Source organism: Zea mays, chromosome 8 (genome assembly GCF_902167145.1).
Source record: "Zea mays cultivar B73 chromosome 8, Zm-B73-REFERENCE-NAM-5.0, whole genome shotgun sequence".
In the NCBI taxonomy this organism is placed as follows: domain Eukaryota; kingdom Viridiplantae; phylum Streptophyta; class Magnoliopsida; order Poales; family Poaceae; genus Zea; species Zea mays.
Window position 1 is genome coordinate 146,572,299 of NC_050103.1, and position 26,711 is coordinate 146,599,009.

The window sequence follows — 26,711 nt, forward strand, 5'->3', positions numbered from 1 at the left end:
GGCGTGCTGCGCGCAGCAACTCGGCCACGACGCGCAGGGGCTAGGCTCACCGGCGAGGGGACGCTGCTGCTACGTCGACGTGGCTGCACGAAGGAGCAGGACGAGGGCGCGCGGGGTCTGCACGTCGGGGCACCGGGCTTGCTGCGCGCTGCGATTCGCGACGGCAGGGAAACAGCCGCGCGCAGGGCCTGTTGGACGCGCGGACCAAGCGCTGCGCAGGGGCCAACCGGCGAGACGACGGCTGGGCTGGGGTACTCGACCGACGGAACGACGGGACGGAGAAGAACGGGGCGTCCGGGTCGGCTCAGCCGAGCTCTAGCCATGGCGAACTAGCAGTACGTCAAGAGAAGGGTGGGGGAGAGAGGAAGGAGGCAGCTCACCTCGATGGCGCGCACGACGACGGCTGCAGCGGGGCGCGGCAACACCGGGCGGGACGCAGCGAGGTCGGCGAGCGGAGGTTGACGACGGCGGCGCGACGGCGAGACTCGCTGCGCAGCGAGTACGGCGAGCGCGCACGCGGCGACGACGGCGGCACTCCGACGGCGCAGGGGACGCAGAGAGCGAGGGCGAGGCAAGGAGGAGCGGTGCTGGGCGAGAAACTGCGCAGGAATCGTGGGCAGTTCGATTTTGGAGACGTCGTGGGCGAGAGGAATGCGCAGAACCGTTTTGGGAAGAAAAACAATGCGCGCAAGCTCTCTGACGCGCGGGCCCGGCTGGGCAGCAGCGGCGGCGGCGCTCCATGCGCGGGCGAGCGGCTGCGTGCGCGCTACGCGCGGCTGGGCGTGCGGCCTGGGCTGCCAGGCGCGCTGGGCTGGGGGCTGGCTCGCGCGGCCAGCTGGGCTGGCGCTAGCTGGGCTGGCTGCTTGCGCGCGCGGGGGGGGGGGGAAGAGGGGCTGGCGCGCTGGGCTGCCGCGGGGGGAAGCTGGAATGGGCCGCGGCGCGGTGGGCCGAGCGGGGGGGGGGGGGGAAAGAGAGGGGGAAAAGGGGGCGGCTGGGCCGGCCGAGCTGGGCCAAGGAAGGGAGCTGGGCTGAAATCCCTTTCCCTTTTTCTTTCTCTTTTCTTTCTGTTTTCTATTTATTTCAGTTTAACTCTATGCACAAACAAATGATTAATTGAAAGATCAAGCAAACCATTCATCGAACAACAAACAAACAAAATAAATGTTCTCCAACATGATGCAACAACCATTGTTTCCCTTAGGGTTTAACCTATTAAATTATACTTGCATCTACACTTGAAAATATCCACTCTTCATCTATAGAAAAAGAGAAAACAAGAGATTGGAGAAGATGAGATGGGAGGGATAACACCTGAATTTGTGGATATGAGCAAAGAAATTTTATACCCCAAATTCAGGGTGTTACAACGACGAACTCCGCTCCGCCCGACCCAGGGCTCGGACTCGGGCTAAGCCCCGGAAGACGGCGAACTCCGCTCCGCCCGACCCAGGGTTCGGACTCGGGCTAAGCCCCGAAAGACGGCGAACTCCGCTCCGCCCGACCCAGGGCTCGGACTCGGGCTAAGCCCCGGAAGATGGCGAACTCCGCTCCGCCCGACCCAGGGCTCGGACTCGGGCTAAGTCCCGGAAGACGACAAACTCCACTCCGCCCGACCCAGGGCTCGGACTCGGGCTATGCCCCGGAAGACGGCGAACTCCGCTCCGCCCGACCCAGGGCTCGGACTCAGGCTAAGCCCCGGAAGACGGCGAACTCCGCTCCGCCCGACCCAGGGCTCGGACTCGGGCTATGTCCCGGAAGACGACGAACTCCGCTCCGCCCGACCCAGGGCTCGGACTCGGGCTAAGCCCCGGAAGACGGCGAACTCCGCTCCGCCCGACCCAGGGCTCTTACTCGGGCTAAGTCCCGGAAGACGACGAACTCCGCTCCGCCCGACCCAGGGCTCGGACTCGGGCTCAGCTCCAGAAGACGACGAACTCCGCTTCGCCCGACCCTAGGGCTCGGACTCCGCCCTGGCCTCAGCCGACGGTCTCCGCCTCGCCCGAACCAGGGGCTCGGACTCGACCTCGGCCATGGAAGACAGACTCGACCTCGGCTTCGGAGGAGCTTCCACGTCGCCCAACCTAGGGCGCAGACCAGCCACGTCAATAGGAGGCGCCATCATCACCCTACCCCGAGCTGACTCGGGCCACGGGGAACAAGACCGGCGTCCCTTCTGGCTCGCTCCGCCAGATAGGCAATGATGGCGCCCCGCATACTCTGTGACGACGGCGGCTCTCAGCCCCCTTACGGAAGCAAGAGGACGTCAGCAAGGACTCAACAGCTCCGACAGCTGTCCCTCCGCCAGGCTCCAGCACTCCTCCGATGGCCACGACATCACACCAGCTGGGTGCCAAAATCTCTCCGGCTGCCACGACGGCATGTACTTAGGGCGCTAGCTCTCCTCCGCTAGACACGTAGCACTCTGCTATACCCCCCATTGTACACCTGGATCCTCTCCTTACGCCTATAAAAGGAAGGACCAGGGCCCTCTTAGAGAGGGTTGGCCACGCGGGGACGAGGACGAGACAGGCGCTCGCGTGAGGCCGCTCGCTCCCTCTCCCGCGTGGACGCTTGTAACCCCCTACTGCAAGCGCACCCGACCTGGGCGCGGGACGAACACGAAGGCCGCGGGATTTCCACCTCTCACGCCCATCTCCGACCACCTCACTTCCCCCCTTCGCGCTTGGCCTCACGTCGACCCATCTGGGCTGGGACACGCGGCGACATTCACTCGTCGGCTTAGGGACCCCCCGGTCTCGAAACGCCGACATTCCTTAACTTGAGTCTTCACTAAAGTTATAATTATACTTATAGTGAATTTGGCAATGAACAACTAGAGAATCATGTGCAAACCTAGTTCTGCAGCGGAATGGGTATTAATACTGAACTGCTTAAAGTGGATTAATGAGCTTGATACCCTTTTTATGTTGTTAATAACTTCATTAACTCATGTTACTCTTACAAAGCAAAGAGCCAACCCCAGAAAAAGCTTTGCGTAATCCTTAGAGTCTTTTACTTTCTTATTTCATGGTTTTGGACGGGTCAGTCTAGCTGAGTACATTCCAGTACTCAGGGTTCTATTTCCAATGTTGTTGCAGATGGCCAGATGTTCCATGGATACTGTGAGCACTGCTTATACCATGCTACGAGAGATGACTATGCCATGCACATGGCTTCTCCATTCTCCTCTCATGGTTTTGGTGGGTTGACATAACCCTAATGTTGGCTCTTTATTTTGAAAACCCCACACGTGTTGTGGGTGCTACTTGAATAATTGCATCTGCTAAAACTGATCACTACGGTGATTGCTACTTTTTATGTCATTTAGGCCTTCGTGCCGACTAAGTTGTAATAACTCTATGCACTCCGATCTATTTTAAATTCTGTAGAATGTTGTAACACGTGATGCAGTGAATGTTAATTTATTACGATCTTGGTTGCGAAGGAAAAGTTTGAGATCCTTCGCGATTTCATTAGACCCCTGGGTTTATATGGGTTCAAGTGTGGGAAATCACTGGCGGGCAGATGGTTTTCATACTTGACCTCTTATAAATCTGGCCGAGTCGCCACAGATCCATTGCTAAAGTAATAAAATAGAAAAAGGAGATTAGAGGTCTAAGTTGGCTTAGATGTGCTATTGATCTATAGCTCAAAGGCACACTAGCATCGTAGAACATTTATCTATAGTTTAGAAAATAATAGACAACTAAAAAATACATGATCAAGCATATTAAATAGTGATGTGCTAGTTAGAAATATATGAAAACAAATTCTTACACGAGCCACGCCTGCGACATACAAGAGATGCGCCACCCAGATGTATTGAATCATCACATACTATAGATCGACTGCTCAGAGACTAATAAAAAAGTATGAATATATTTAAAAGTAACCAAAGAACTCAGCTAAACATCATCGATCTTAGATAGGACTGGGAAAGGTGCCAAAATAGAACAACAATTGTATCGTCATCATTTGGCCATCTTTAGAAAGCTTTTGGAGTGGTAAGAAGTTTAGTTTTTTTTACCACGTTAAATATAATATAAGATTGGTCTTTTTCCCGGTATGTCTCTTTGGAAACTAATCCAGTGTCACAGTCAAGAAAAAGGTTGTGGTCACCACCACAATTTGTTTGTGCCTATAGGACAGCAAGAGTTCCTAATGAGCCCTCAGCATTGTTGAGCCATGCCAAGTTACGGGCCAGAAAAGGAGAGCTCATCATGGACAACGAAACATGCCCTTCACAACAACAATAATGAATGAACTGATCATGGGCAGTGCATGCCAGCGATTTGTGGCGAGGTTTACCGCATATTTAACGAGAACACATATGTAACCAAAAGCAACTTGTGAGTAAAAGAAATAAAATCTATCAACTAGTTGCAACTTCACTTATCTTGTGAGAACAGTCTTAACATAAACTAAACTATTGGATAAACGATGTTGTAGCACAGTTATTGAAAAATACAACTTGTTTGTGAGTGAGAAAGAAAAGAATGTACAGAAGCCAACAAGTTGAAAAAATATAACTTGTTTGCGTGGGCTACTCTGCAAAGGCGAAAAACCACCAGAAAAGGATAGATCCATGGGGAAGTAATACTGCTAGTAGTAACACAAACAAAGCCAACAGAACCGAGTTCATAGGAGCAAAGATCAGAGCAACCAAATAAATACCTCAATACCATATCTGTTAAGAGAGGAAGCTAAAAAGCAGCATGGCTATACCAAAGTAAATAAGAGAGAGAGAGAGAGAGCTAAAAAGCAGCATGGCTATACCACATCTATTGAAAGGTGATTATCCGGCCCTTAATTTGTTCAAAGGTGACATTATCCGACCAAAAGCGGCAGTATTATAATAGGGTACGTGCATACACTCGTCTGATTGGTTCCCATAGTCCAGATATGATAACATCGACCTCAAGCTATACCAGATCTAAGAACATAGTGGTACAATACCACAATACCAGATTAGAGCAACCAAATTAATATAAAATGTGTGTTCTAAACCCTAAACCACATAAATACCACAAAACCATATCAGAGCAACCAATTCAATACCACAATACTAGATTAGAGCAATCAACACCACAATACCAGATCAAAGCAACTAAATCAATTACCACAATACCATATCAGAGTTCGTGACCAGGGGAGAGGACGAGGAGAATATCAAACCTCATTACTTTTGACGAAATTGGTAAGGAGCAAGTCAATGCGGAACAACAAGGGGTGTGAAGGGTGCGGGGGAGAGCTCGAGGGCGAGAGAAGACACGAGAGGGAAAGCTCAAGGGCGAGAGGAGACGACATAGTTCAAAGGCGAGAGGAGACGGCAGAGTCCGACCTCGACAATGGCGATTGCCAACAAGGAACCTTAGCGTGAGGAGAGGATGCAGGCGAGGATGAGCTCGATTAAGCTGGGCGAACGGGCGTAGCCTGGCTCGCGAGGAACAGAGCTTTTGCCTGTATCCCACGGGCCTGGATGAGGTGGATGTTTTGCAAAGTGTGGGCTGGCCTAGACCGACGTTCAACCAACCAAACAATATAGGGCGTGATTGGTTGCCGGATGAAGCCAACCTGGCTCGGCCCCCAGATCCAGACTCATGGGAGCCTGGTTCCAGTGGTGCAAGGGGGGCGTGATTGATTGCCGGATAAGCAGAACCAGGCTCAACCCAGCAGTTGATTGGTTGCACAGTTGCATTAGCAAATTCAAACACACAGATGCAAGTAGAGTGATTGGTTGCAGCTGCTTACAAGTGGTATGGTCACCACTGCATACAAGTGGTGAGGTTACCCAAACCAAATAATCAACAAGAGCACAACTATCAGTACAAACTGAGAGATAATCAAACCATCTTTTCAACTGAAACCAACACGATCAGTCTTAATGACTGATTGTTTAAAAGCAGTAACAGCTTCATCTTTTGAGGAGTAGCTTTTGTAGCATGCCCCTTTGAAACCATGAACTTGAGCATGACAAGAATCCCAGGAATCAAACACACCAACTTTTCTTCCATGGTGAACAACATACCACTTCATGTTGGCTATATAGGAAGAAACAAACATCATTGACATTGCACATTTGCTCAGATCATAAGTAGTATAATTCAGCAAGTCATTGGCATATGGGCATTTGCTCAGATTAAAGAAGCAAGAAAAGCATTGAGAATAGTTCATCATGAAGACAGAAGCCAAATGGTTCATACAGGAAATGGTTCATACAACAAGCCAAAGTGCAAGTCAGCAGGATCAGGTGATCAACTGCACAAAAGAATGCTGGTTAGGAAGCTACCAGTCAGCACTACTTCCTACTTACTCAAAAGGACTCTACCAGTCAGCACAAAAGAACTAACCAGCCTCAACTCAGAACACTCTAAGTGTAGTAATGTTTGCCCAAGAAAGTCCTCATCCAGAGGACTCTATGTGAGTCAGTCATGTGCACAAATGCGGTGCCATGGTTCTTGTGATCCAGCAGATGTGAGTATGCAACAATCAAAGCTTCTTCAGTGAAGCCAGGCATAAACATAACAGCAGCATAGAGGTCAGGATGCACATCTTGTTGCTTGGTCTCCCTAATTGCTTCAGCCACATTGTTAACAGCAGCTGTCATACCACCAAAGACATGGACATCATCATCAGTTAGCACTGACCTCTTCCTTTTTTTTCCCAGACCCACTTCCAGAACCACCACTAACAGGCACCTCCTTCTTGCTCCCATCCTCTGCCCCCTTAACATTCTCATCAGACTTAAATGAGCTCTCAGCAAAGTCTGAAGGAGAACCCAGTGGCTCACTGGAGCCCATGGCAAACTTGCCAGTGGCCAGGCCATTGCCAAAGATGACCTCCATTTGCTTGTAGTTCTCTATGGGTTTATTAAGTAGTTCAGCATCCTTAGGGTGAGCCTAGATGGTTATGCAAGAAATGAAGTCAGAATTGTAAAGGAGGTTAGAATGAAATGCAAGTCAGGAACTTAAACCTAACAAACCTTAACATGGCCATTATAGTGTTCTTCTTCTAGGGTGATCATATGGTTGTCCTCATCAAACAGAGCCCCACTAAGCTCTCTAAGTTTGATGATCCTAACCCATCTCTGCCTCCACTTGTGCAGGTGATTATACACCTGAGTCCCAGTGACATCATGCCCACTGAACTCCTTGAGGTCCTTTGCAACCTGATTAAGGTGCACCTCCTTGAACCCTTTGTCAGTCCTAATCCCAGTTGAAATCAGCTGACAGAAACGCTTAAGAACAAAAGCAGACATCACATTTGTCCATCTCATGGACTGCCTGGGCGACATGCATATCCAGCATCAACTAGGTAGAATTTTCCTAGAAAAAAGTATGAATTAGATGCTATTGTCTGTTCTTTAAGTATGAATTAATTGATCCTAGTAGTATTGTTACCTTCAGGAACTTTTAACCCATCCTGCCTCTCAAGTGCATCAGCAAGGATAGTGGCATCATGTGCAGACCCCTCCCACCCAGCTAGTACATATGTGAACTTCAAATCAAAATCAACTGCAGCTACTACATTCTGTGTAGGATAATGCTTCCTCCCCCTGAATGCAGATTGCATGCTCTCTGGAACTCTAGCATAAATGTGAGTTCCATCTATTGCCCCAATGCAGTCCTATGTGTTAACAAATAAGGTGAGATCATTGTATCATGAATGCATGCCTATGTGTTAACAGAATCCTAAGAAATTACCTTAAAATATGGGTACCATCTTGGACTGTTTCTGATTTTAAGTGGGGTTTCACCAGTGGGTGCCTTAATCATGTCAGCCCTTAATTCACCAATGGCATACAAAACTTCTTTAAAATACCTACTAACTGTCTCCACAGACCTCCTCCAACTTTGGTGTATGACCCTAAAACGCTGGTTGTGGCCAACTACATGAAGGAACATGGCTACTTGTTCCTCCACACTGCTGTGGATACTATCTCTAAGCAGGCTCCTACTCTTAAGCAACTCACAGAGCTGGAAAAAGGGGGTTCTTCTCATGCGCAACATGTTAACACACTCCACATCATTGAAGTTGTAAATTCTATTCAAGTTCATGTGCCTCTCTTCATCCATTGCACTCATTAGGGCATAAGTGATCCTAGGTCGTGCCATTTGACACTGGACAAGTCTAGAAACAAAATATGCATACACAGCAGCAACAAGTCCAGCTGCCCTCACTATTAACATGCGCCTCTCATCATTATCATCCATCTCTAGATGCAAAGGAACAGAGCCAAGTATCACATAACAGCTCACCAGCAGTAACATGATGCAGTACTAGATCATAGGCATGGCAACAAAATAAGCTCAGATCTAGGGACCAAATCATAGGCATGGCAACAATAAGCTCAGATTAAATGCTATAAAATCACAGGCATGGCAACTTAAGCTCAGACCATTCAAGAAATGAAGGGGGAAAGGGGAGGGGAAGGAATGGCGTCTGTTATACCGAACAGCAACAGGAAGAAGGACGAAGCACCGAGAGGAAGCAGCTACAAGGCGTGAGGAAGCAGCAATCCGGATGCCCTGTCAAGAAATCAAAAGGGGATTAGAAACCCTAGGTCGCGAAATAGAACAAAAAACGAAGCTCCAAACCTACAAAGCACGAATCCACCACGGATCTGAACAAAGAAGAAGAAATAGGGGGAGGATGGGAGGAACTCGGCACCAGTCACCGGCGGCGACAGCAGAGCAGGGCGCGCGGAGGAAGGGGAAGGAGGTGGCGGTATATAACAGCGGTCACAGCGGGAAGGAGGGAGGTAACCACAGCTTTCGCGCCATCTCCCGCGCTCACGCGCGCGCTCGCGCGCGCTCGCCCCCGCGTCCCCGCGCTGCACGCCGCCAGCCTGCATCCGGAGAAACGGCCGATTCGCCCGCATGGGGAGAGCCAGGATCGCGGCTAGGGTTTGCATCGGGAGAGCCATGCCGAGAGGGAGGAAAACGCAACCGAACAAGTGGGCTTGTATCCCGGGAGCCTGGCCCAGGGTGCATTCGGGCAACCAATCACGCCCATAGCCTATCTGATTTTTGCATTCCACGGGCCATGTATGTGCGGAAGCAGAAAACCAATCAGACGGAATATGTTGGAGTTAGGGACCTCGCAGATCTACTTTTTTAGTTTCACCGGTTTGCTAGCAAAGTCAAAGAAAACATGTTTCTAAAGCATGTATCTAGTCAAACTATTTTTTGGCAGTCTTAACAGAGAGAATTTGTGTTTCCTCTCTTGATGCATATTTGTTAGTTTGGATGATCCCCCGTCATGAAACTTTATTGAATATAGAGGTAGAGTATAGTAAAGGAGAAAGAAGAGGCAAGAGTAGAGAAGGGAAGAGAAGAGAACGAAAAAAGAGAGAAAATAAACCCTTTTAACAACTTATTTTACCTTCGTCACTGATCACTAGAAAATTAGCCCACCCTTTAGTCCATTCCTAGACCCACCATCGTGGATGGTGTACTTTCTTTGGTATAATACCATTTGCAGAGCCTCGAAACAGTAGCTATCAAATTTTGTGCAAACGTATGGTATATCCTGTCGCCATTTAAATAGACTATTTCATCCAACACTGTCGATCAACATGTGGTTTTATTTCAGACAAGCACGGCCACTAGCGGTCAGCAAAACTGCTTTAATTTGGATTAGTTCTTAAGACAATTCAATCTTCAATTCTGGATTTTTTTTACTTATTTTCTAACTTGTTGGAGCTATGGACCTTGCAGATGTAATTTACCTATTGCATATGAAACTCGGTGGATGTAATTTGCAATCCCTTTATTTAGGCATTGTTATGAGCGTTAATCACGCTGATGGCCCACAGATAAGACGACAAGCTATGATTGCTTGATTTGTAGAATTTGCTCGTTCATGTGAGCCATCGTGCGGCCCCTGCTTAAATTAATGAATTTATAATGGATTGGCCCACGTGTTCAACTGTTTAAGAAGGCAACAAACGTTCTTAACCTATCTTACCGGCGCATTAGCTATTTAGCTTATTAGAGAAGGAAAAGAATATGACCAAGCCCACACGAGCGATCGCTTCAGCATCAGTACGGTCACTCCTAGCCGCCATATAAAGATTATATTATGCAGTGCAAATACGGCCGAATCTATTTCATATGATAATATATGAGAGAGAATTACAACGCATGGAAAAAGAAATCCATTCAGACAAGATAGATGCAACCACTCAATTGTTTTTTTTTCCTTTCCATTGCTTGATGGCACCTGCATCCATGTTTTCTTCCCAGCATACAGCATCACATACCAAGCAGGTCGGGATCTTCAGGCCAAGAAGATGCCATGGGCCATGGCACACCTCCTGCTAGCTGACTTCTGTCATTGGGCGTGGTCACCGTCAGCCTCTTCTTCGGAAGAACGCTGCGAACCAGCAGACGCCTCTGCCGATGGCAACATAGGGTCATCACCTTCCTCGCTGTCTGGTGCTGTGGCCTCAGCATCACCACTGCCACTGCTTGCTCGCCTCCGGCTGACCAGAATGATCGCCCTGCTACGTTCTGTTAAGTACTGCATGATTGAGCCTCTAGACGGCATGATGAAGACCATTGTTATGGAGGCCGGAGTCCTTGCGGCTTCCTCTTCCCCTTCTTCGGTGGCTCCAAGTTCGCCGCTGTTGTCCTCAACGTTGGCGTTGAACCCTGAACGCAGCATGCTCATCAAGTCTCCAAGGTCCCGCTGCTGCTCCATCCGGCGCCAATCCCGCTGCCGTTCAGGGTCTACCTCCATCGGCCTCGCCGCTGGGTGCTCCACCCTAGCATGCTTCCTCAGCTCCTGGTAGGCACCCCTGAACTCGCACGACTCCATGGTGCAGGACCGGACCTTGGTGTTCATGTACCTCCGTGCGTCGTAGTCCTTGATGCAGTCGCTGACTGGCCCACGGCACAGCGGGCACGAGAGCTGGACCTGCTGCTGGCACTCGCTGCACTCTGTCCCTGAATCCTTGGAGGAGTCCTTGGAGGCCTTCCGGTACTGGTCATAGCAATTGGAGTGCCGCGAGCTGGTGTCGCACATGAAGGGGCGGCAGCCCTTCTCGTGCGACGAGCAGACCAGCAGGACAGCGTTGTGCGGGTGGTCCATGCAGACCGAGCACCGAACATCCTCCCACTCTGCAGCTTGCTTCGCTGCCGCGGCCGCAGGAGACTCTTGTGACCGGCGTGAAGAACTGCTCTGTCCATGAGACGCTGACAAGTATGGGGAGGCACGAGCCCGGCGGCTCTCGTGAGAGGAAACGCGGGAGCTCCTGTCCTTAGGCATAGTTATCTCAAGTCAGTGAGATGCAAGGCTTATTTTTTTGTGAATCCAAAGCAAAGCAGCATAGACAGACAGAACACAGATGCAAGGTTGGTTTCTTTACTCCAAACTCTGAAAAGGAAATCAGAATAGCAAGCAAAACAAAAAAAAAGTCTTAATCAGATCGCAAGCAACAGCGTTCTGTATCCTCCATACATATAACATATATACATATATGAACACGGATCAAACAGGCCTGGCCTAAACCGACTTCACGTTCTGCGGGAATGGAAATTCACCCACAGTTCAAAACGAAAGCAAACTCTGGTTTAAACAGTAAGACTCCGATTTAGGAATCATGCCTCTAGAAGGCGCAAAATCCGTAGTATCAGGTCGTGCACAGCAGGAGCCCTTAGCTAGTCCGGATCAGGACTCCTCAAACAGTTGCGGTATAATCTGTAGGTGGAGGAACTCCACATCTGAGAAGAAGGGCCCCAGCAGCAGCCCGGAGCGAATCGGGTGGGGTCAACGCCGGCGGCGCTCAGATCGGCGCCGGCGGCGAAACCGCGCGGCCGCTTGGACCCGACGCCGGCGACACGGACCAGGAGGAGGGAGGTTTTACCGTTTCCAACGGGAGCCGGCGGCGGCGGCGGCAGGCGGACTTAGGATTCGGTCCGGGTCGCGCCGGGTAGACGCCAATCCAGGGGACGAACGGGGAAAAAGGAGGAGGAAACGATGCGGGACGAAGGGTCAGGTTGGGTGGTGGCTCGGGCTCGCTCCAGTTTATAGGTGGGCGTGACGTGGACGGTGACGTGGTTGGCTAGAGTTCTCCATTCGCTAGTCCCTCGTCTAGGCGGCTCCGGCTCGGCTCCCCGTGGTCCTTGTCGGCGACGGTGCCGCCTCGCGTGAACCAACTTCACTGTGGGCCGGCGATCTGGGCCCCGTCTGTCGGCGTCCTCATCCCGTCCCGGGTTGTGTGGTGAGGCCGGGCCCGCGTCCGCAGTGTCTGTGAGGATGACGGGTAGGCCCCGCGAGTGGGCGTCGGTTTACGAATGGATGCATCACGAAGCGATGGGTGAGGAGGGAGGTGACCGACCGACGAGGGAGGACCTGGACAGGATGTGCCACTTCAGCGGCGTGGGTGTGAGTAGGACCTGCCTCCGCCGTCTGCTACTGCGGTGGGAAAGGTAAAGCTGGAGGGCGTGCGCTGGCTACGCGTCCCAATCGCAGGACCAGAAAGTATCAAGTTGTCAATGGCAGGTGGGTCCCTGACGTTCTTATTACGTGGGCCCGTGATGTCCTTATGCATGCGGGCCCGGATGGCCGGATAGACACAGTGGGTGGGCTGCGCCGCGATGTGTACCGTGTACGCGCGTCGTGGGTGATTGCGCGTGGGAGAATTGAGTGGGCGGGGAATAATTTCTTGTGGGCCCGGGAAACCAGTGGCACTACTGTACGGAGTACTGTGGCTTGGTGCTTTCTGGGACTGGAGGTGCATGGAAACGGGTGCCGGGTCTGTGTGCACGGCTCTATATGGCATCTCTTCTGTCTTCTCCCTCGTCCTCTGCGCACCACGGCACCAGGAAACGCCATCTGCCGCACACCACACTACCGCTGGTACTCGTACTCTCGGAGTTGGATGAGATTTCAAAATTCGAACGCGCCGTAGCTCAATACCACAGCGGCATGGCGGCAATACTGCTGCCTCATTTACTATTACCTCCTCCATTTTTACGGTGTTTTACTGCTCATGATTATACATGCTATTTATTTAAGCCATTATTTTGTTCTATATCAAACCAACAGTACAACCGAGAGAATCCTTAGTCAAAATACAGTACCAAATATGCTGAAGTTAATTTGATTGAATTATTTTCCGAGGGCTAGCGATGCTATAACAGTTGCAATGGCTAAATATGATCTATATAGACATGTTTGCTTCAACTTCTGATTAAATTCTTACCATAAGGACCGGCTTCTGGTATCCAAACGTTTCCTAAAAATTGCCTAAATCAATGTTGTCGGAGGGTAAATCTCTCCAGCCGGGTGGCAGATTGCACCCGCTCTAATTCCTAAAATGAGGAGGGTCCTAAGCGTCTTGCTTGTTACGAGGTTGGTGGATGAACACACGAGAGCACACGAGGATTTAGAGTGGTTCGGTCTGCCAGGACGTAACACCCCACTCCACTTTGTAATGTATTGTGAGTTTGAGCCTGGATCTGTCTTGTAACGTCGCATGTCTCCCCTTTTATAGCTGAAAGAGGGCATGCACAAAGGCACTGAGCCCCGACATGTGGGCCCAGGAACATAGAGAATATAACACTTGGGGCTATAAATATTTGCTGTCGGGACAATCCCCTTGTGTCCTGTCGTCCGAGATCTGTGTATCTTCGGCGTGCAGAGGAAGATTCTTGTAGAAGGGATAACACAGTGCGCTGCTTGACACGGGCGCACTGTTCACCAGCAGACCCAGCAGGCGCGCCGCCTGCTGGATGACCTTGACGCCGCCTGCCAGCGGATGGGACGGGACACATTAAATGCTGAGAGGGCACGTCGTCCGTCAGCGCAGTGACAGGTGGCGCGTCCTCTCCTCAATAAATGTAGGGGCTGCACGACTTTACATCAGGCTCGGCCCGATGGCTTATGTCATGGGCCACAAGCAGCGGGTCTCCGCCTGAGCGGGAAGTGAAGGGCAAGGCCTGGACACATGTCAGCACCGGACCCCTACTCACGCCAGGGCCCTCCTCGTTCCGGGGCCTTGCTGAGGTTCGGACCTTACTCGGAGGCTCCGGACTTATACGTATAGCCGCCGGAGAGCTCGCGCCCGTGGTTGTCGCTGCTGGTGCAGAGGTGGTCACTGTCGCCGGCGATCCATCGATGCAGAGGTGGTCGCCGCCGTTGGTGGGGCTGTCCAGAGCCAACTTCCAGTGCAACTCCTGCTGGTGCAGCGTAGTCCATTCTTGCAGAAATGGAGCTAGGGTCCCGCTTGTAAGGGAATGTAATGACATTTGCTTGAGAGCAGAATGTAATAACATATGTACGCAGGATTTTAGCCTGGGAAGCCAAGTTGTGTGTTCGGACCCCCTGGATGGTGGTTTCAAGTACTAAGACACATGCCGCAGGACGGTGGAGTATGCAGGCTCACGGTACGGGACCAGGCTGAGCGGCTACACGGTTTCCGGACCCCCTAGGAGACAAGTGCCCATTCTTCAGAGCCGGACCTCCAGGTTGTTGGACGCACAGGACTATAGTTTTAAATACTAGGACACCCGTCACGGAGTGGTGGAGTGTGCAGGATTTTGGGTACGGAACCAGGCTAACCAGCCACACAGGCTCCGGACCACCCTATGGAACGGGCATCCGGTATTTAGAACCGGCCCCCAGGCCTTCCCCTGTTTTTATAAAGTAATAAATATTGTCTACTAAGCAGTATTTAACACTTATTTGTGTATCGCATGTTCCTGTTGTGCGAGATGTTGCGGTGTTGAGTCCCCCTGGTACCTGGCCCCCGCCTGGGATGTAGGCTTGATGTGTCGAGGTTGGATACCAGCATGTTCTGAAAGAGTTGTCAACAATTCTTGGGAGGGAGCCTCTCCGAGACCTGGATTTGTACACAGCTTTTAGCCAAGGAGCGTTAGTAATACACCCGTAGGACTCATCATCTGACACTAGCCATCCTTTGATACGTGCTCGGGACTTGCAGGGTCTAGTCTGGGGGAGCCAAGTTGTGCGTCCGGACTCCCTGGATGGTGGTTCTAGGTACTAGGACACCAGCCACAGAGTGGCGGAGCATGCAGGCCCACGGTACAGGACTAGGCTGAGCGGCTACACGGCTCCGAGCCACTCTAGGAGACAAGTGTCTCTTCTCTAGTTCCGAACCCCAGGTTGTCGGACCCACAGGACGTATAGTTCTAAGTACTAGGGTACCCGTCACAGAGCGGTGGAGTGTGCAGGCTTTCGGGTACGGGACTAGGCTAAGCGGCCACACAGGCTCTGGACCACCCCATGGAACGGGTTCCCATTCTTTAGAACCGGCCCCCAGGCTGTTGGGCCCTCCTGCTTTCGCGAAGAGGTCCTAACCTGCAAGCCTAGCTGTCCAATTCGGATGTCATTATGTTTGATGGAACGAGAACTGCTTGGGTGGGTTAGGTAAAATAACATCCAGAAGACTGCAAGGTAAGACCATAGAGCAGTAGGACAATACTATCATAGAGACGCATCTAAGAGGGTAGTTTTCCTTTATAAATTATCATGCATGTGTGCGGACCAACAGGCCGGGTTTATGGGGACAGACCCCACCGGGTTGGCGTACACGTATGCGCTACCTAGGTGCAAAAGGGAAACAACTTGACCCCTCAGACCTGCTTTATAGATAGAACTTACAGAGATGTTCCAGCACTGGGGGAGGTACTCCTTCAGTCGTAGCTAGACAGTTGCCCTCGGGTCGGAGTATTCCCGTTACCTTAAAGGGTCCTTCCCAGCTAGGGAGTGTTGCGGAGCCCTGATTTGGTTTGGTACTTCCGTAAGATTAGGTTCCGACCCCGGGTTTCCATCTGCGTTTGACAAAGGAGCCCCCGTCCTTGGCCTTGGTCACTCCTGGATAAACCTGACAGAAGTTTGGACCCATGGGGGACCCAGAATAGTTCCCGGAGGAAGGCAGGCTTCAGCTCCGTAGGCCAGGGGACATGGGGTCCCGCTGGTGGTTTGTTTAGTCGCCATCGGAGTGGGAGTCTCTAGTGAATACGTCCTTTAGGTCCCCCTCGGGTGACTGGTATCCGAGGTCTCGCTCAGCCGCGGCTACCTCGTCGTCGTCGACCTTTTCCTTGCCAGGGCGACGATGAGGTGGAGAGCCGTCCTTGGAAGACTGCTCACGCCGCTCGCTGATGCGTTCGCTGACGCGTTTCGCGAGATCAATGATCTCGCGGCACTCCGCGGCGCTGTGGCGACCGTTGGGGTGTATAGGGCACAAGTCGTCGCTACCCCTTTGCGGCCGTGGGCGTTTGTTGTGGTCGCCCCGGCCCCCGGTCGTAGCTGCAACGACCAGAGCGGTGGATCGTGGCTTCTGGTAGTCGCGATCCTTCTTCTTTTTCTTCTTCTCGTCCTGGGGGGCGGCACTCGAGCCACTCGGCTGGGCAGCCCTGGTTTGTGGGGCCGAGTGCCATGCACGGCCCTCGGCGGCTCTGGCGCACTTGTCAGCCAGAGCAAAGAGCGTGGGGACAGTTTCCACGTCATGTGTGGCCAACTTCTCCAGCATTTTCTTGTCACGTACCCCCTGTCGGAAATCCGTGATGATGGAGGCATCAGAGATAAGAGGTATAGTACCTCGCACCTTGGTGAAGCGTGAGATGAACTTCCGGAGAGTCTCCCTGGGCTCCTGCCTCACCGCATGGAGGTGGGCCTCCACACCGTGCTGTTGGTAAGCGCTGGCGAAGTTCACGACGAACCGCGCGCAGAGCTCTTCCCAGGTGTAGATGGATCCTGGGGCGAGGTTCATGAGCCAAGTCCGGGCAGGTCCAGACAAGGCGACATGAAAATACGTTGCCATCACAGCGGTGTTTCCACCTGCTGCCATGATGTCGGTGACGTACACCTGTAGGAACTCCGACGGGTTTGATGTCCCATCATATTTTTCCGGCAGGTGCGGCCAGAACTTGGGCGGTCATGATGTCGCGTGAAGATGGTCCGCGAGGGCGGCGCAGCCCACGTCGGCCAAGGGGACACACGTTTGGGACCGGGTGCCCATTGGTGTCTGCGGTGTTGCCGTAGCAAAGTCTTGATCGAGGTTGCGACCCTCGATGTTTTGGTGGCGCTCGCGCGCCCTTTCTAGGGAGATCTGAGCGTCCTCTCCCGTACGTCTGCGGTTGAGCTCTGCCCGGAGGTCATCAGTCTGTGCACCCCTTACGGAAGGCGAGCGCATAGACGTTGTGGCTTCGCGTTGGCGCCGGGATGACCGGGGTCTGGATCTGGTCGAGGTAGAATGCGCCATACCGAGTAGCCGGTCAACGTCGTCGCGCCACTGCTTCATGGTCCCTGGTGAAGCCGTGGAGTTAGGGGGTGGCATAGCAACTCCCTGGCGGCAGATAATGTCGTAGGTGTTGCCCTCGACAGAGTCTGGGACACTTGCGCAGGCGTGTGCTGTTGCACGGTGTGTACATCAGCAGCCCCAGACTCAGGGCGGTCGGGTACTCGCGGCGCAGAGGACACAACTTCTTGCTCCATCGCCAAATCTTCCGAAGTTTCGGCGCGGTGCTCGATGATTCGCAACATCATGCTGAGCGAGGGAACAAGCAAAAACTTCAAGCCTAGCCCCCTACCTGGCGCGCCAAATGTCGGAGGGTAAATCTCTCCGGCCGGGTGGTGGATTGCACCCGCCCTAATTCCTAAAATGAGGAGGGGCCTAAGCGTCTTGCTTGTTACGAGGTTGGTGGATGAACACACGAGAGCACAGGAGGGTTTAGAGTGGTTCGGGCCACCGGGGCGTAACACCCTACTCCACTGTGTAATGTATTGTGAGTCTGAGCCTGGATCTGTCTTGTAACGTCGCATGCCTCCCCTTTTATAGCTGAAGGGGGCATGCACAAAGGCAATGAGCCCCGACATGTGGGCCCAGGGACATAGAGAATATAACACTTGGGACTATAAATATTTGCTGTCGGGGCAATCCCCTTGTGTCCTATCGTCCGAGATCTGTGTATCTTCGGCGTGCAGGGGACGCTTCTTGTAGAAGGGATAACACAGTGCGCTGCTTGGCACGGGCGCACTGTTCGCCAGCAGACCCAGCAGGCGCGCCGCCTGCTGGATGACCTTGATGCTGCCTGCCAGCGGATGGGACGAGACGCATTAAATGCTGAGAGGGCACGTCGCCCATCAGCGCTGTGACAGGCGACGCGTCCTCTCCTCAATAAATGCAGGGGCTGCACGGCTTTACGTTAGGCTCGGCCCGATGGCTTATGTCATGGGCCACAAACAGTGGGTCTCCGCATGAGCGGGAAGTGAAGGGCAAGGCCTGAACACGTGTCAGCACCGGACCCCTACTCACGCCAGGGTCCTCCTCGTTCCGGGGCCTTGCTGAGGTTCGGACCTTACTCGGAGGCTCCGGACTTATACGTATAGGGGTCGGGTGTCCTTCTGTGCAGGTCCGGACCCCACGATACATACTGGGATGTGTTGTCATTTCTTGCCACGTGGTGCCCTTTGACCTGCCCATGCGGTGGGGTCAGGCACCGTCCTCCGCGTGGCCTGGAGACGTCGCATGGGTGCGACTTCTTCATGCTGTAGAAGAGGGTACCCCTGATTTAGGGTACCGAAAAATGTGAATGCAGAATCAGTCGAGTCGTCGCGACAAGAAGAATTTGCTCATTTTCTAAACCCTAAACCGTGCATATCTCTTCATCTTCCTCGACATACAAACATTGTGATATCCAGATTCTCGTGACAGCTAGATTACCTAGTGTTGAGCACCATATTTGACAACTAGGCACGATCGGACGGTCCGGCCCTATGGCCATGTGGTATGCGTCCTCACGATCAGATAAGTATGAGCGAGAGTACTTATCTATGTGTGGTTACCCTAACCTATCCATGGGGGATCTGTTGGATCTCGTCTAAGAATAGGTCCAGACATCCTCACCTATAAATATAAAGGAGTACAGTCGATTGATAACCCCGAACATATTCAAATCAAACCAGTCTATTACTTTCTTTATCAATCATTTATCATTCATGTCATAGGAGTAGACGTAGCGTAGCTCTAGTTGTAACTTTCTGCATATCCGCATTCACCCTTATTCGACTCTACGTCGTCTAGATCCATGTTGGATGGCCTTTCTTCCTGGTACGACTTATATTTTGCATTCATCCTGGAGTTTTATATGTGCATCTATTTGAATTTGAAAATCCTAGACCAAGTTTGGGCTTGACTTTGAAAACACAAAGTTGGGAAAAATTAAAATAGAAAATAAAAAAGGAAAAATATAAAACGATACCTGGGTCGAATTCAACACGCGGTCGACCCACTTACCTTACCAGCAACCCTTGTGGCCTTTCTGCACCGACAAATGGGACCCGACTGACAGCCGCTACGCTCTCGTTGTCCCTGACTTGCGGGCCCCGATGACCAGCACCATTATTCCACGAGTCACATGCGTTCGTGCTAAAGCTACACTAACTGCCCCGTGGGACCGCCTCGCCAGGGTCACTTACAAGTGCGGTCACGAGACTAAAGGGTTCTTCTCTGTATTCCCCGTGAATCACAACAGAATCGCCCGTTCTGGATCTTCGTCGAGCGCAACAAACCGAGCAATGATCCCTTGGCCTCATGCCTATAAGTATTTGAGCACCACGACCCTCGCAAGCCATCAATCGATGGGTTGTCTTTTCTGTCGCCTCAATCGTGTCACCATCACCGAGGGCGCAACATCGAGAAGCGCGAACGAGGGAGAGAGAGCCGTCGTGTGGGCATCACGACTGCGTCACCACACCAAGCATTCCATGTGGTCTTGGCGAGTCGTCGGGACACCCTACACCCGTCTGTGGCCTTCTCAAGCAAAGTAATCCACCGGAGCGCCACCAATTACTCACCGACATCCAACCTCCACCGTGGGCTGCATTATTCCATGGACCAACAACTTCGCTACGAAATCACCGGTGAATGGGGATATCAATTGTGCCCTCATCGTGAAGGATTACGGTCGGTACCGGGTGGAATTCCTCACCGGAGCTGCTGATTTGCCAAGCGTCGTCGATGAGAATTTGCACCACAAGACTCACGGTAATCCTCTTTACGGTTTCTTGTTGTACCTGCTTCATTTAGGGCTCATCATGGTGAAGTCGTGAACACCAAGGCACTAGAAGGTGGGTGCCGGTGATGGCATCACCATGTGCTAGTGTCTCGCCGCGCTAGTGGTACCATCGTAGGAAGATGGACTAGTGTCCGTTGATCCGAAGATGGACAGTTCTGATTAAATTGGGCATTCATATTCGCTTGGGTTGCGCCTCAGTCATTTATCAACAGATGGAGGGTTGGGAGGAGATCCCGATGTTTTAAATCCAAAGCATTTGTCGGAGAGGGAATTCTCCGGCCGGGTGGCGGGGTGCACCCGCCCTAAATCCTAAGATGAGGAAGGGGCTTAAGCGTTTTGCCTGTCCTGCTAAGCGAACATCAAGCACATGAACACACGAGGGTTTAGAGTGGTTCGGGTTGCTGGAGCGTAACACCCTACTCCACTGTGTGTTGCATTGTTGTGGAAGCTTGAGAATTGAGAGTCTGCGTTGGGTCTCTCCCCTTCTAACGTTGCCTGCCTCCCCTTTTATAGCTAAGGGGCATGTACAAGAGTGCTGAGCCCCAACATGTGGGCCCAGGAACACAACGGATGTAGTACTTGGAGCTACTAATGTTTGCTGTTGGGGCAATCTTCTTGTGCCCTGACACCCGAGATTTACGTAGCCTCGGCGTGCAGGGGAATCTTCTCGAATAAGGGATGATGAGCACAGTGCGCCGCGCGGCACGGACGCACTGTTTGACAATGGACTGGACAGGTGCGCCGTCTGCAGGATGGCCCTGGCGCCGCCTGCCAGCGGAGTGGACAGGACGCATTAAATGCTGAGTGGGCACATCGTCTGTCAGCAGGGTGGACAGGCGGCGCGTCCTCTCCGCAATAAATGCAGTGTAAAGCCCTAAAATTCGTATAAGGTAAAATAATAAATAATAAAAAAATAAAAAAATAAATAGATGTATTCATATAAAATGTTTTGGGAATTATTTGTTTTCCCCTTCTTTGTACATACTCAATTAAAGGAAGTAAGATAGAAAATAAGTAAATATAAAAAAAATTGTAGCTCATGCAGTTAAAATAATTTGAATTTTTGAATGAAAGTTAAACTGAACTGGAAATTTGAATTTGGAATAGAAAGAGGACAATAGAAAAAAGAAAGAGAAAGGAAAATTAGAAAAAAAGAGGAAACAGAAAACCCCTCTTGGGCCGAATCTACCCTCTCCTCGGCCCATCTCATTCTTTTCCTCCCCTCCACCACGCATGCGCACGGCCCAAAATTCTTCCTGTGAACGACATGCGGGCCCGTGTGGGTGGTGGCCGCGCGCACCCCCCTTTGCCTTCCGAGTCCTGCGCATCACTGGCGGGTGGGCTCCACATCGTCAGACTCTCCTTCTTCCTCGGAACGACCTCGCGCGCGCACAGCTAGCGCCACGGAATTCGCGAAGGATCTCCCGCACCTGTCGCGCGTCCTGACCGAGCTCGTCCCCATCCTCGGCTATAAAACCATGGTGTGATCCTCTTCCTCCACCATCGGAAGCATCCGTCTCGGGCAATGGGGAGGCAGCGAAAATGGGTGCCGTCGACCACACAACTCCGCCGACGTCGCACTGAAGTCCGGGATACACCGTCGTTCAGGGCTCTACGGGTGGCTTAGGAGCTTCTCCACGGCATGAATTTCATGCGGGAGCCGACGCGGGACCGTGAGAACAACCAGGCGCCACTGAAAGGGAATTAGGCTTACACCTATTTCCTAATTGATTTTGGTGGTTGAATTGCCCAACACAAATAATTGGACTAACTAGTTTGCTCTAAGTCTTTAAGTTATACAGGTACCAAAGGTTCACAATAATTCAATAAAAAGACCAAGAATGGGTTCGAACAAAGAGAGCAAGGGACAACCGAAGTGTGCCCTGGTCTGGCGCACCGGACTGTCCGGTGTGCCACCGAACAGTGTTCGGTGCACCAGGGGACTCCAAGCTGAACTCTTCACCTTCGGGAATTCTCAGAGGCGCTTCTCTATAATTCACCGGACTGTCCGGTGTACCACCGGACAGTGTCCGGTGCTCCAAGGGAGAGCGACTCTGAACTCGCTAGCTTCGGGAAACCGTTCCGCTAAAATTCACCGGACTGTCCGGTGAGCCAGCGGAGCAACGGCTACTTCGCGCGCAACGGTCGACTGCAACGCATTAAATGCGCGCCTGCGCGCGTAGAGGACAGAGCACGCGCGGGTGGCACACCGGACAGTCTACAGGACTTGTCCGGTGCACCACCGGTCAGCCAGGCGGGCCCACAAGATAGAGCTCCAACAGTTGGAACCCAACGGCCAGGTGACGTGGCTGGCGCACCGTACAGTGTCCGGTGCGCCATGCGACAGAAGCCTCCACCAAACGGCTAGTTTGGTGGTTGGAGTTATAAATACCCCCAACCACCCCACATTTAAGTCATCCAAGTTTTCCACCTTCCAACTATTTACAAGAGCTCTAGCATTCAATTCTAGACACACCCAAGTGATCAAATCCTCTCCCAATTCCACACAAAGCTTTAGTGATTAGTGAGAGAGATTTGTTGTGTTCTTTTGAGCTCTTGCGCTTGGATTGCTTCGTTCTTTCATTCTTTCTTGCGAACAACTCAATTGTAACCAAGGCAAGAGACACCAATTGTGTGGTGGTCCTTGCGGGGAAGTTTGTTCCCGTTTGATTGAGAAGAAGAAGCTCACCCGGTCCGAGAGACCATTTGAGAGAGGGAAAGGGTTGAAAGAGACCCGGTATTTGTGACCACCTCAACAGGGAGTAGGTTTGCGAGAACCGAACCTCGGTAAAACAAATCATCGTGTCTCACTCTTTATTCGCTCACGATTTGTTTTGCGCCCTCTCTCTTGGACTCGTTTATATTTCTAACGCTAACCCGGCTTGTAGTTGTGCTTAAGTTTGTAAATTTCAGATTCGCCCTATTCACCCCCCTCTAGGCGACTTTCAATTGGTATCAGAGCGGGTACTTCATTAGAGCCTAACCGCTCGAAGTGATGTCGGGAGATCACGCCAAGAAGGAGATGGTGACCGGCGAGAAGCCCGCTACAAGCCACGGGAAAGCTCCATCGGGAGAGTCCTACAACAAAGGGAAGGGGAAGGAAAAGGAATCTCCTTCACACAAGTCGCGTCGGAGCGATGACAAGAAGAAGAAGATGAGAAAGGTGGTCTACTACGAGACCGACACCTCATCGCCATCCACCTCCGGCTCCGACACACCGTCCGTCACTTCTAAGCGCCATGAGCGCAAGAAGTTTAGTAAGATCCCCCAACGCTATCCTCACATTCCTAAACATACGCCTTTACTTTCCGTCCCATTAGGCAAACCACCAATGTTTGATGGTGAAGATTATGCTAGGTGGAGTGATTTGATGCGATTTCATCTAACCTCACTCCACAAAAGTATATGGGATGTTGTTGAGTTTGGTGTACAAGTACCATCCGTAGGGGATGAAGATTATGATGAGGACGAAGTGGCCCAAATCCAACACTTCAACTCCCAAGCCTCAACTATACTCCTCGCCTCTCTAAGTCGAGAGGAGTATAATAAGGTGCAAGGGTTGAAAAATGCTAAGGAGATTTGGGACACGCTAAAGACCGCGCACGAAGGAGACGAGGTGACCAAAATCACCAAGCGGGAAACGATCGAGGGGGAGCTCGGTCGCTTCCGACTTCGCCAAGGGGAGGAGCCACAAGACATGTACAACTGGCTCAAAACCTTGGTGAACCAAGTGCGCAACCTCGGGAGCAAGAAATGGGATGACCATGAAATGGTCAAGGTTATTCTAAGATCCCTCGTTTTTCTTAACCCTACGCAAGTTCAATTAATTCGAGGAAATCCTAGATATACACTAATGTCTCCCGAGGAGGTAATTGGGAATTTTGTGAGCTTTGAATTGATGATCAAAGACTCGAAGAAAATCAATGAGATTGATGGCCCCTCCACGTCCGAAGCACAACCGGTTGCATTCAAGGCGACGGAGGAGAAGAAGGAGGAGTCTACATCAAGTAGACAACCAATCGACGCCTCAAAGCTCGACAATGAGGAGATGGCGCTCGTCATCAAGAGCTTCCGCCAAATCCTCAAGCAAAGGAGGGGGAAGGACTACAAATCCCGCTCCAAGAAAGTTTGCTACAAGTGTGGTAAGCCCGGTCACTTTATAGCAAAATGTCCTATTTCTAGTGACAGTGACAGGGGCGACGACAAGAAGGGGAGAAGAAAGGAGAAGAAGAGGTACTACAAGAAGAAGGGTGGTGATGCCCATGTTTGCCGGGAGTGGGACTCCGACGAGAGCTCCACCGACTCCTCCTCCGACGAGGACGCCGCCAACATCGCCATCACCAAGGGACTTCTCTTCCCCAACGTCGGCCACAAGTGCCTCATGGCAAAGGACGACAAAAGGAAGAAGGTAAAATCAAGATCCTCCACCAAATATGAAACCTCTAGTGATGAGGATAATGCTAGTAATGAGGAGGATAACTTGCGCATTCTTCTTGCCAACCTAAACATGCAACAAAAAGAAAAATTAAATGAATTGATTAGTGCCATTCATGAGAAGGATGATCTCTTGGACACCCAAGAGGACTTCCTTATTAAAGAAAATAAGAAGCATGTTAAGGTTAAAAATGCTTACGCTCTAGAAGTAGAAAAATGTGAAAAACTATCTAGTGAGCTAAGCACTTGCCATGAGACTATTGACAACCTTAAAAATGAGAATGCTAGTTTAATTGCTAAGGTTGATTCAAATGCTTGTGATGTTTCAATACCCAATCTTGGAAATGATAATGTTGATTTGCTTGCTAAGATTGAAGAATTGAACATTTCTCTTGCTAGCTTTAGGATTGAAAATGAAAAATTGCTTGCTAAGGCTAAAGAATTAGATGTTTGCAATGCTTCCATTTCCGACCTTAGAAGTAAAAATGATATATTCCATGCTAAGGTTGTAGAATTAAAATCTTGCAAACCCTCTACATCTACCGTTGAACATACTTCCATTTGTACTAGATGTAGAGACATTAATGTTGATGCTATCCATGATCACCTAGCTTTAATTAAGAAACAAAATGATCACATAGCTCAACTTAATGCTAAGATTAGTGAGCATGACTTAGAAAATGAAAAATTTAAATTTGCTAGGAGCATGCTCTATAATGGGAGACGCCCTGGCATCAAGGATGGCATTGGCTTCCAAAAGGGAGACAATGTCAAACTTAATGCCCCTCCTAAAAGATTGTCAAACTTTGTTAAGGGCAAGGCTCCCATGCCTCAGGATAACGAGGGTTACATTTTGTACCCTGCCGGTTACCCCGAGAGCAAAATTAGGAGAATTCGCTCTAGGAAGTCTCACTCTAGCCCTAATCATGCTTTTATGTATAAGGGTGAGACATCTAGCTCTAGGCAACCAACCCATGCCAAGTTGCCTAAGAAGAAAACTCCTAGTGCATCAAATGACCATAGCATTTCATTTAAAACTTTTGATGCCTCTTATGTCTTAACTAACAAATCCGGCAAGGTAGTTGCCAAGTTTGTTGGGGGCAAACACAAGGGATCAAAAACTTGTGTTTGGGTACCCAAAGTTCTTGTATCTATTGCCAAAGGACCCAAAACAATTTGGGTACCTAAAACCAAGAACTAAACTTGTTTTGTAGGTTTATGCATCCGGGGGCTCAAGTTGGATAATCGACAGCGGGTGCACAAACCACATGACAGGGGAGAAGAAGATGTTCTCCTCCTACGAGAAAAACCAAGATCCCAACGAGCTATCACATTCGGGGATGAAAATCAAGGTTTGGTCAAAGGATTGGGTAAAATTGTTGTATCTCCTGACCATTCTATTTCCAATGTTTTTCTTGTAGATTCTTTAGATTACAATTTGCTTTCCGTCTCTCAATTATGCAAAATGGGCTACAACTGTCTTTTTACAGATGTAGGTGTTACTGTCTTTAGAAGGAGTGATGATTCAATAGCATTTAAGGGAGTGTTAGAGGGTCATCTATACTTAGTAGATTTTGATAGAGCTGAACTCGACACTTGCTTAATTGCTAAGAATAACATGGGCTGGCTCTAGCATCGCCGACTAGCACATGTTGGAATGAAGAATCTTCATAAGCTTCTAAAGGGAGAACACATTTTGGGACTAACCAATGTTCATTTTGAGAAAGACAGGATTTGTAGCGCATGTCAGGCAGGGAAGCAAGTTGGGACTCATCATCCACACAAGAACATCATGACGACTGACAGGCCACTCGAGCTCCTACACATGGACCTATTCGGCCCGATAGCTTACATAAGCATCAGCGGAAGTAAGTACTGTCTAGTTATTGTGGATGATTATTCTCCCTTCACTTGGTGTTCTTTTTGCAGGAAAAATCTCATACCCAAGAGACTTTAAAAGGATTCTTGAGACGAGCTCAAAACGAGTTCGGCTTAAGAATCAAGAAAATAAGAAGCGACAACGGGACGGAGTTCAAGAACTCACAAATCAAAGGCTTTCTTGAGGAGGAGGGCATCAAGCATGAGTTCTCTTCTCCCTACACGCCACAACAAAATGGTGTAGTGGAGAGGAAGAATAGAACTCTATTGGACATGGCAAGAACCATGCTTGATGAGTACAAGACTTCGGATCGATTTTGGGCCGAGGCGGTCAACACTGCTTGCTACGCC

The 26,711-nt window shown here is 50.8% G+C and overlaps 1 protein-coding gene across 1 annotated transcript; it reads right to left on the reverse strand.

Moving 5' to 3' along the window:
• Positions 1–10,083: 10,083 nt before the first annotated feature.
• Positions 10,084–11,999, reverse strand: LOC100277217 (uncharacterized). The gene is made up of 2 exons (NM_001150850.2): positions 11,870–11,999; positions 10,084–11,379 (listed from the first exon to the last, which is right to left on the reverse strand). Exon 2 carries the CDS (start codon positions 11,269–11,271, stop codon positions 10,336–10,338), a length of 936 nt encoding a protein of 311 aa, NP_001144322.1. The 5' UTR covers positions 11,272–11,379; positions 11,870–11,999; the 3' UTR covers positions 10,084–10,335.
• Between the last annotated feature and the right edge of the window lie 14,712 nt (positions 12,000–26,711).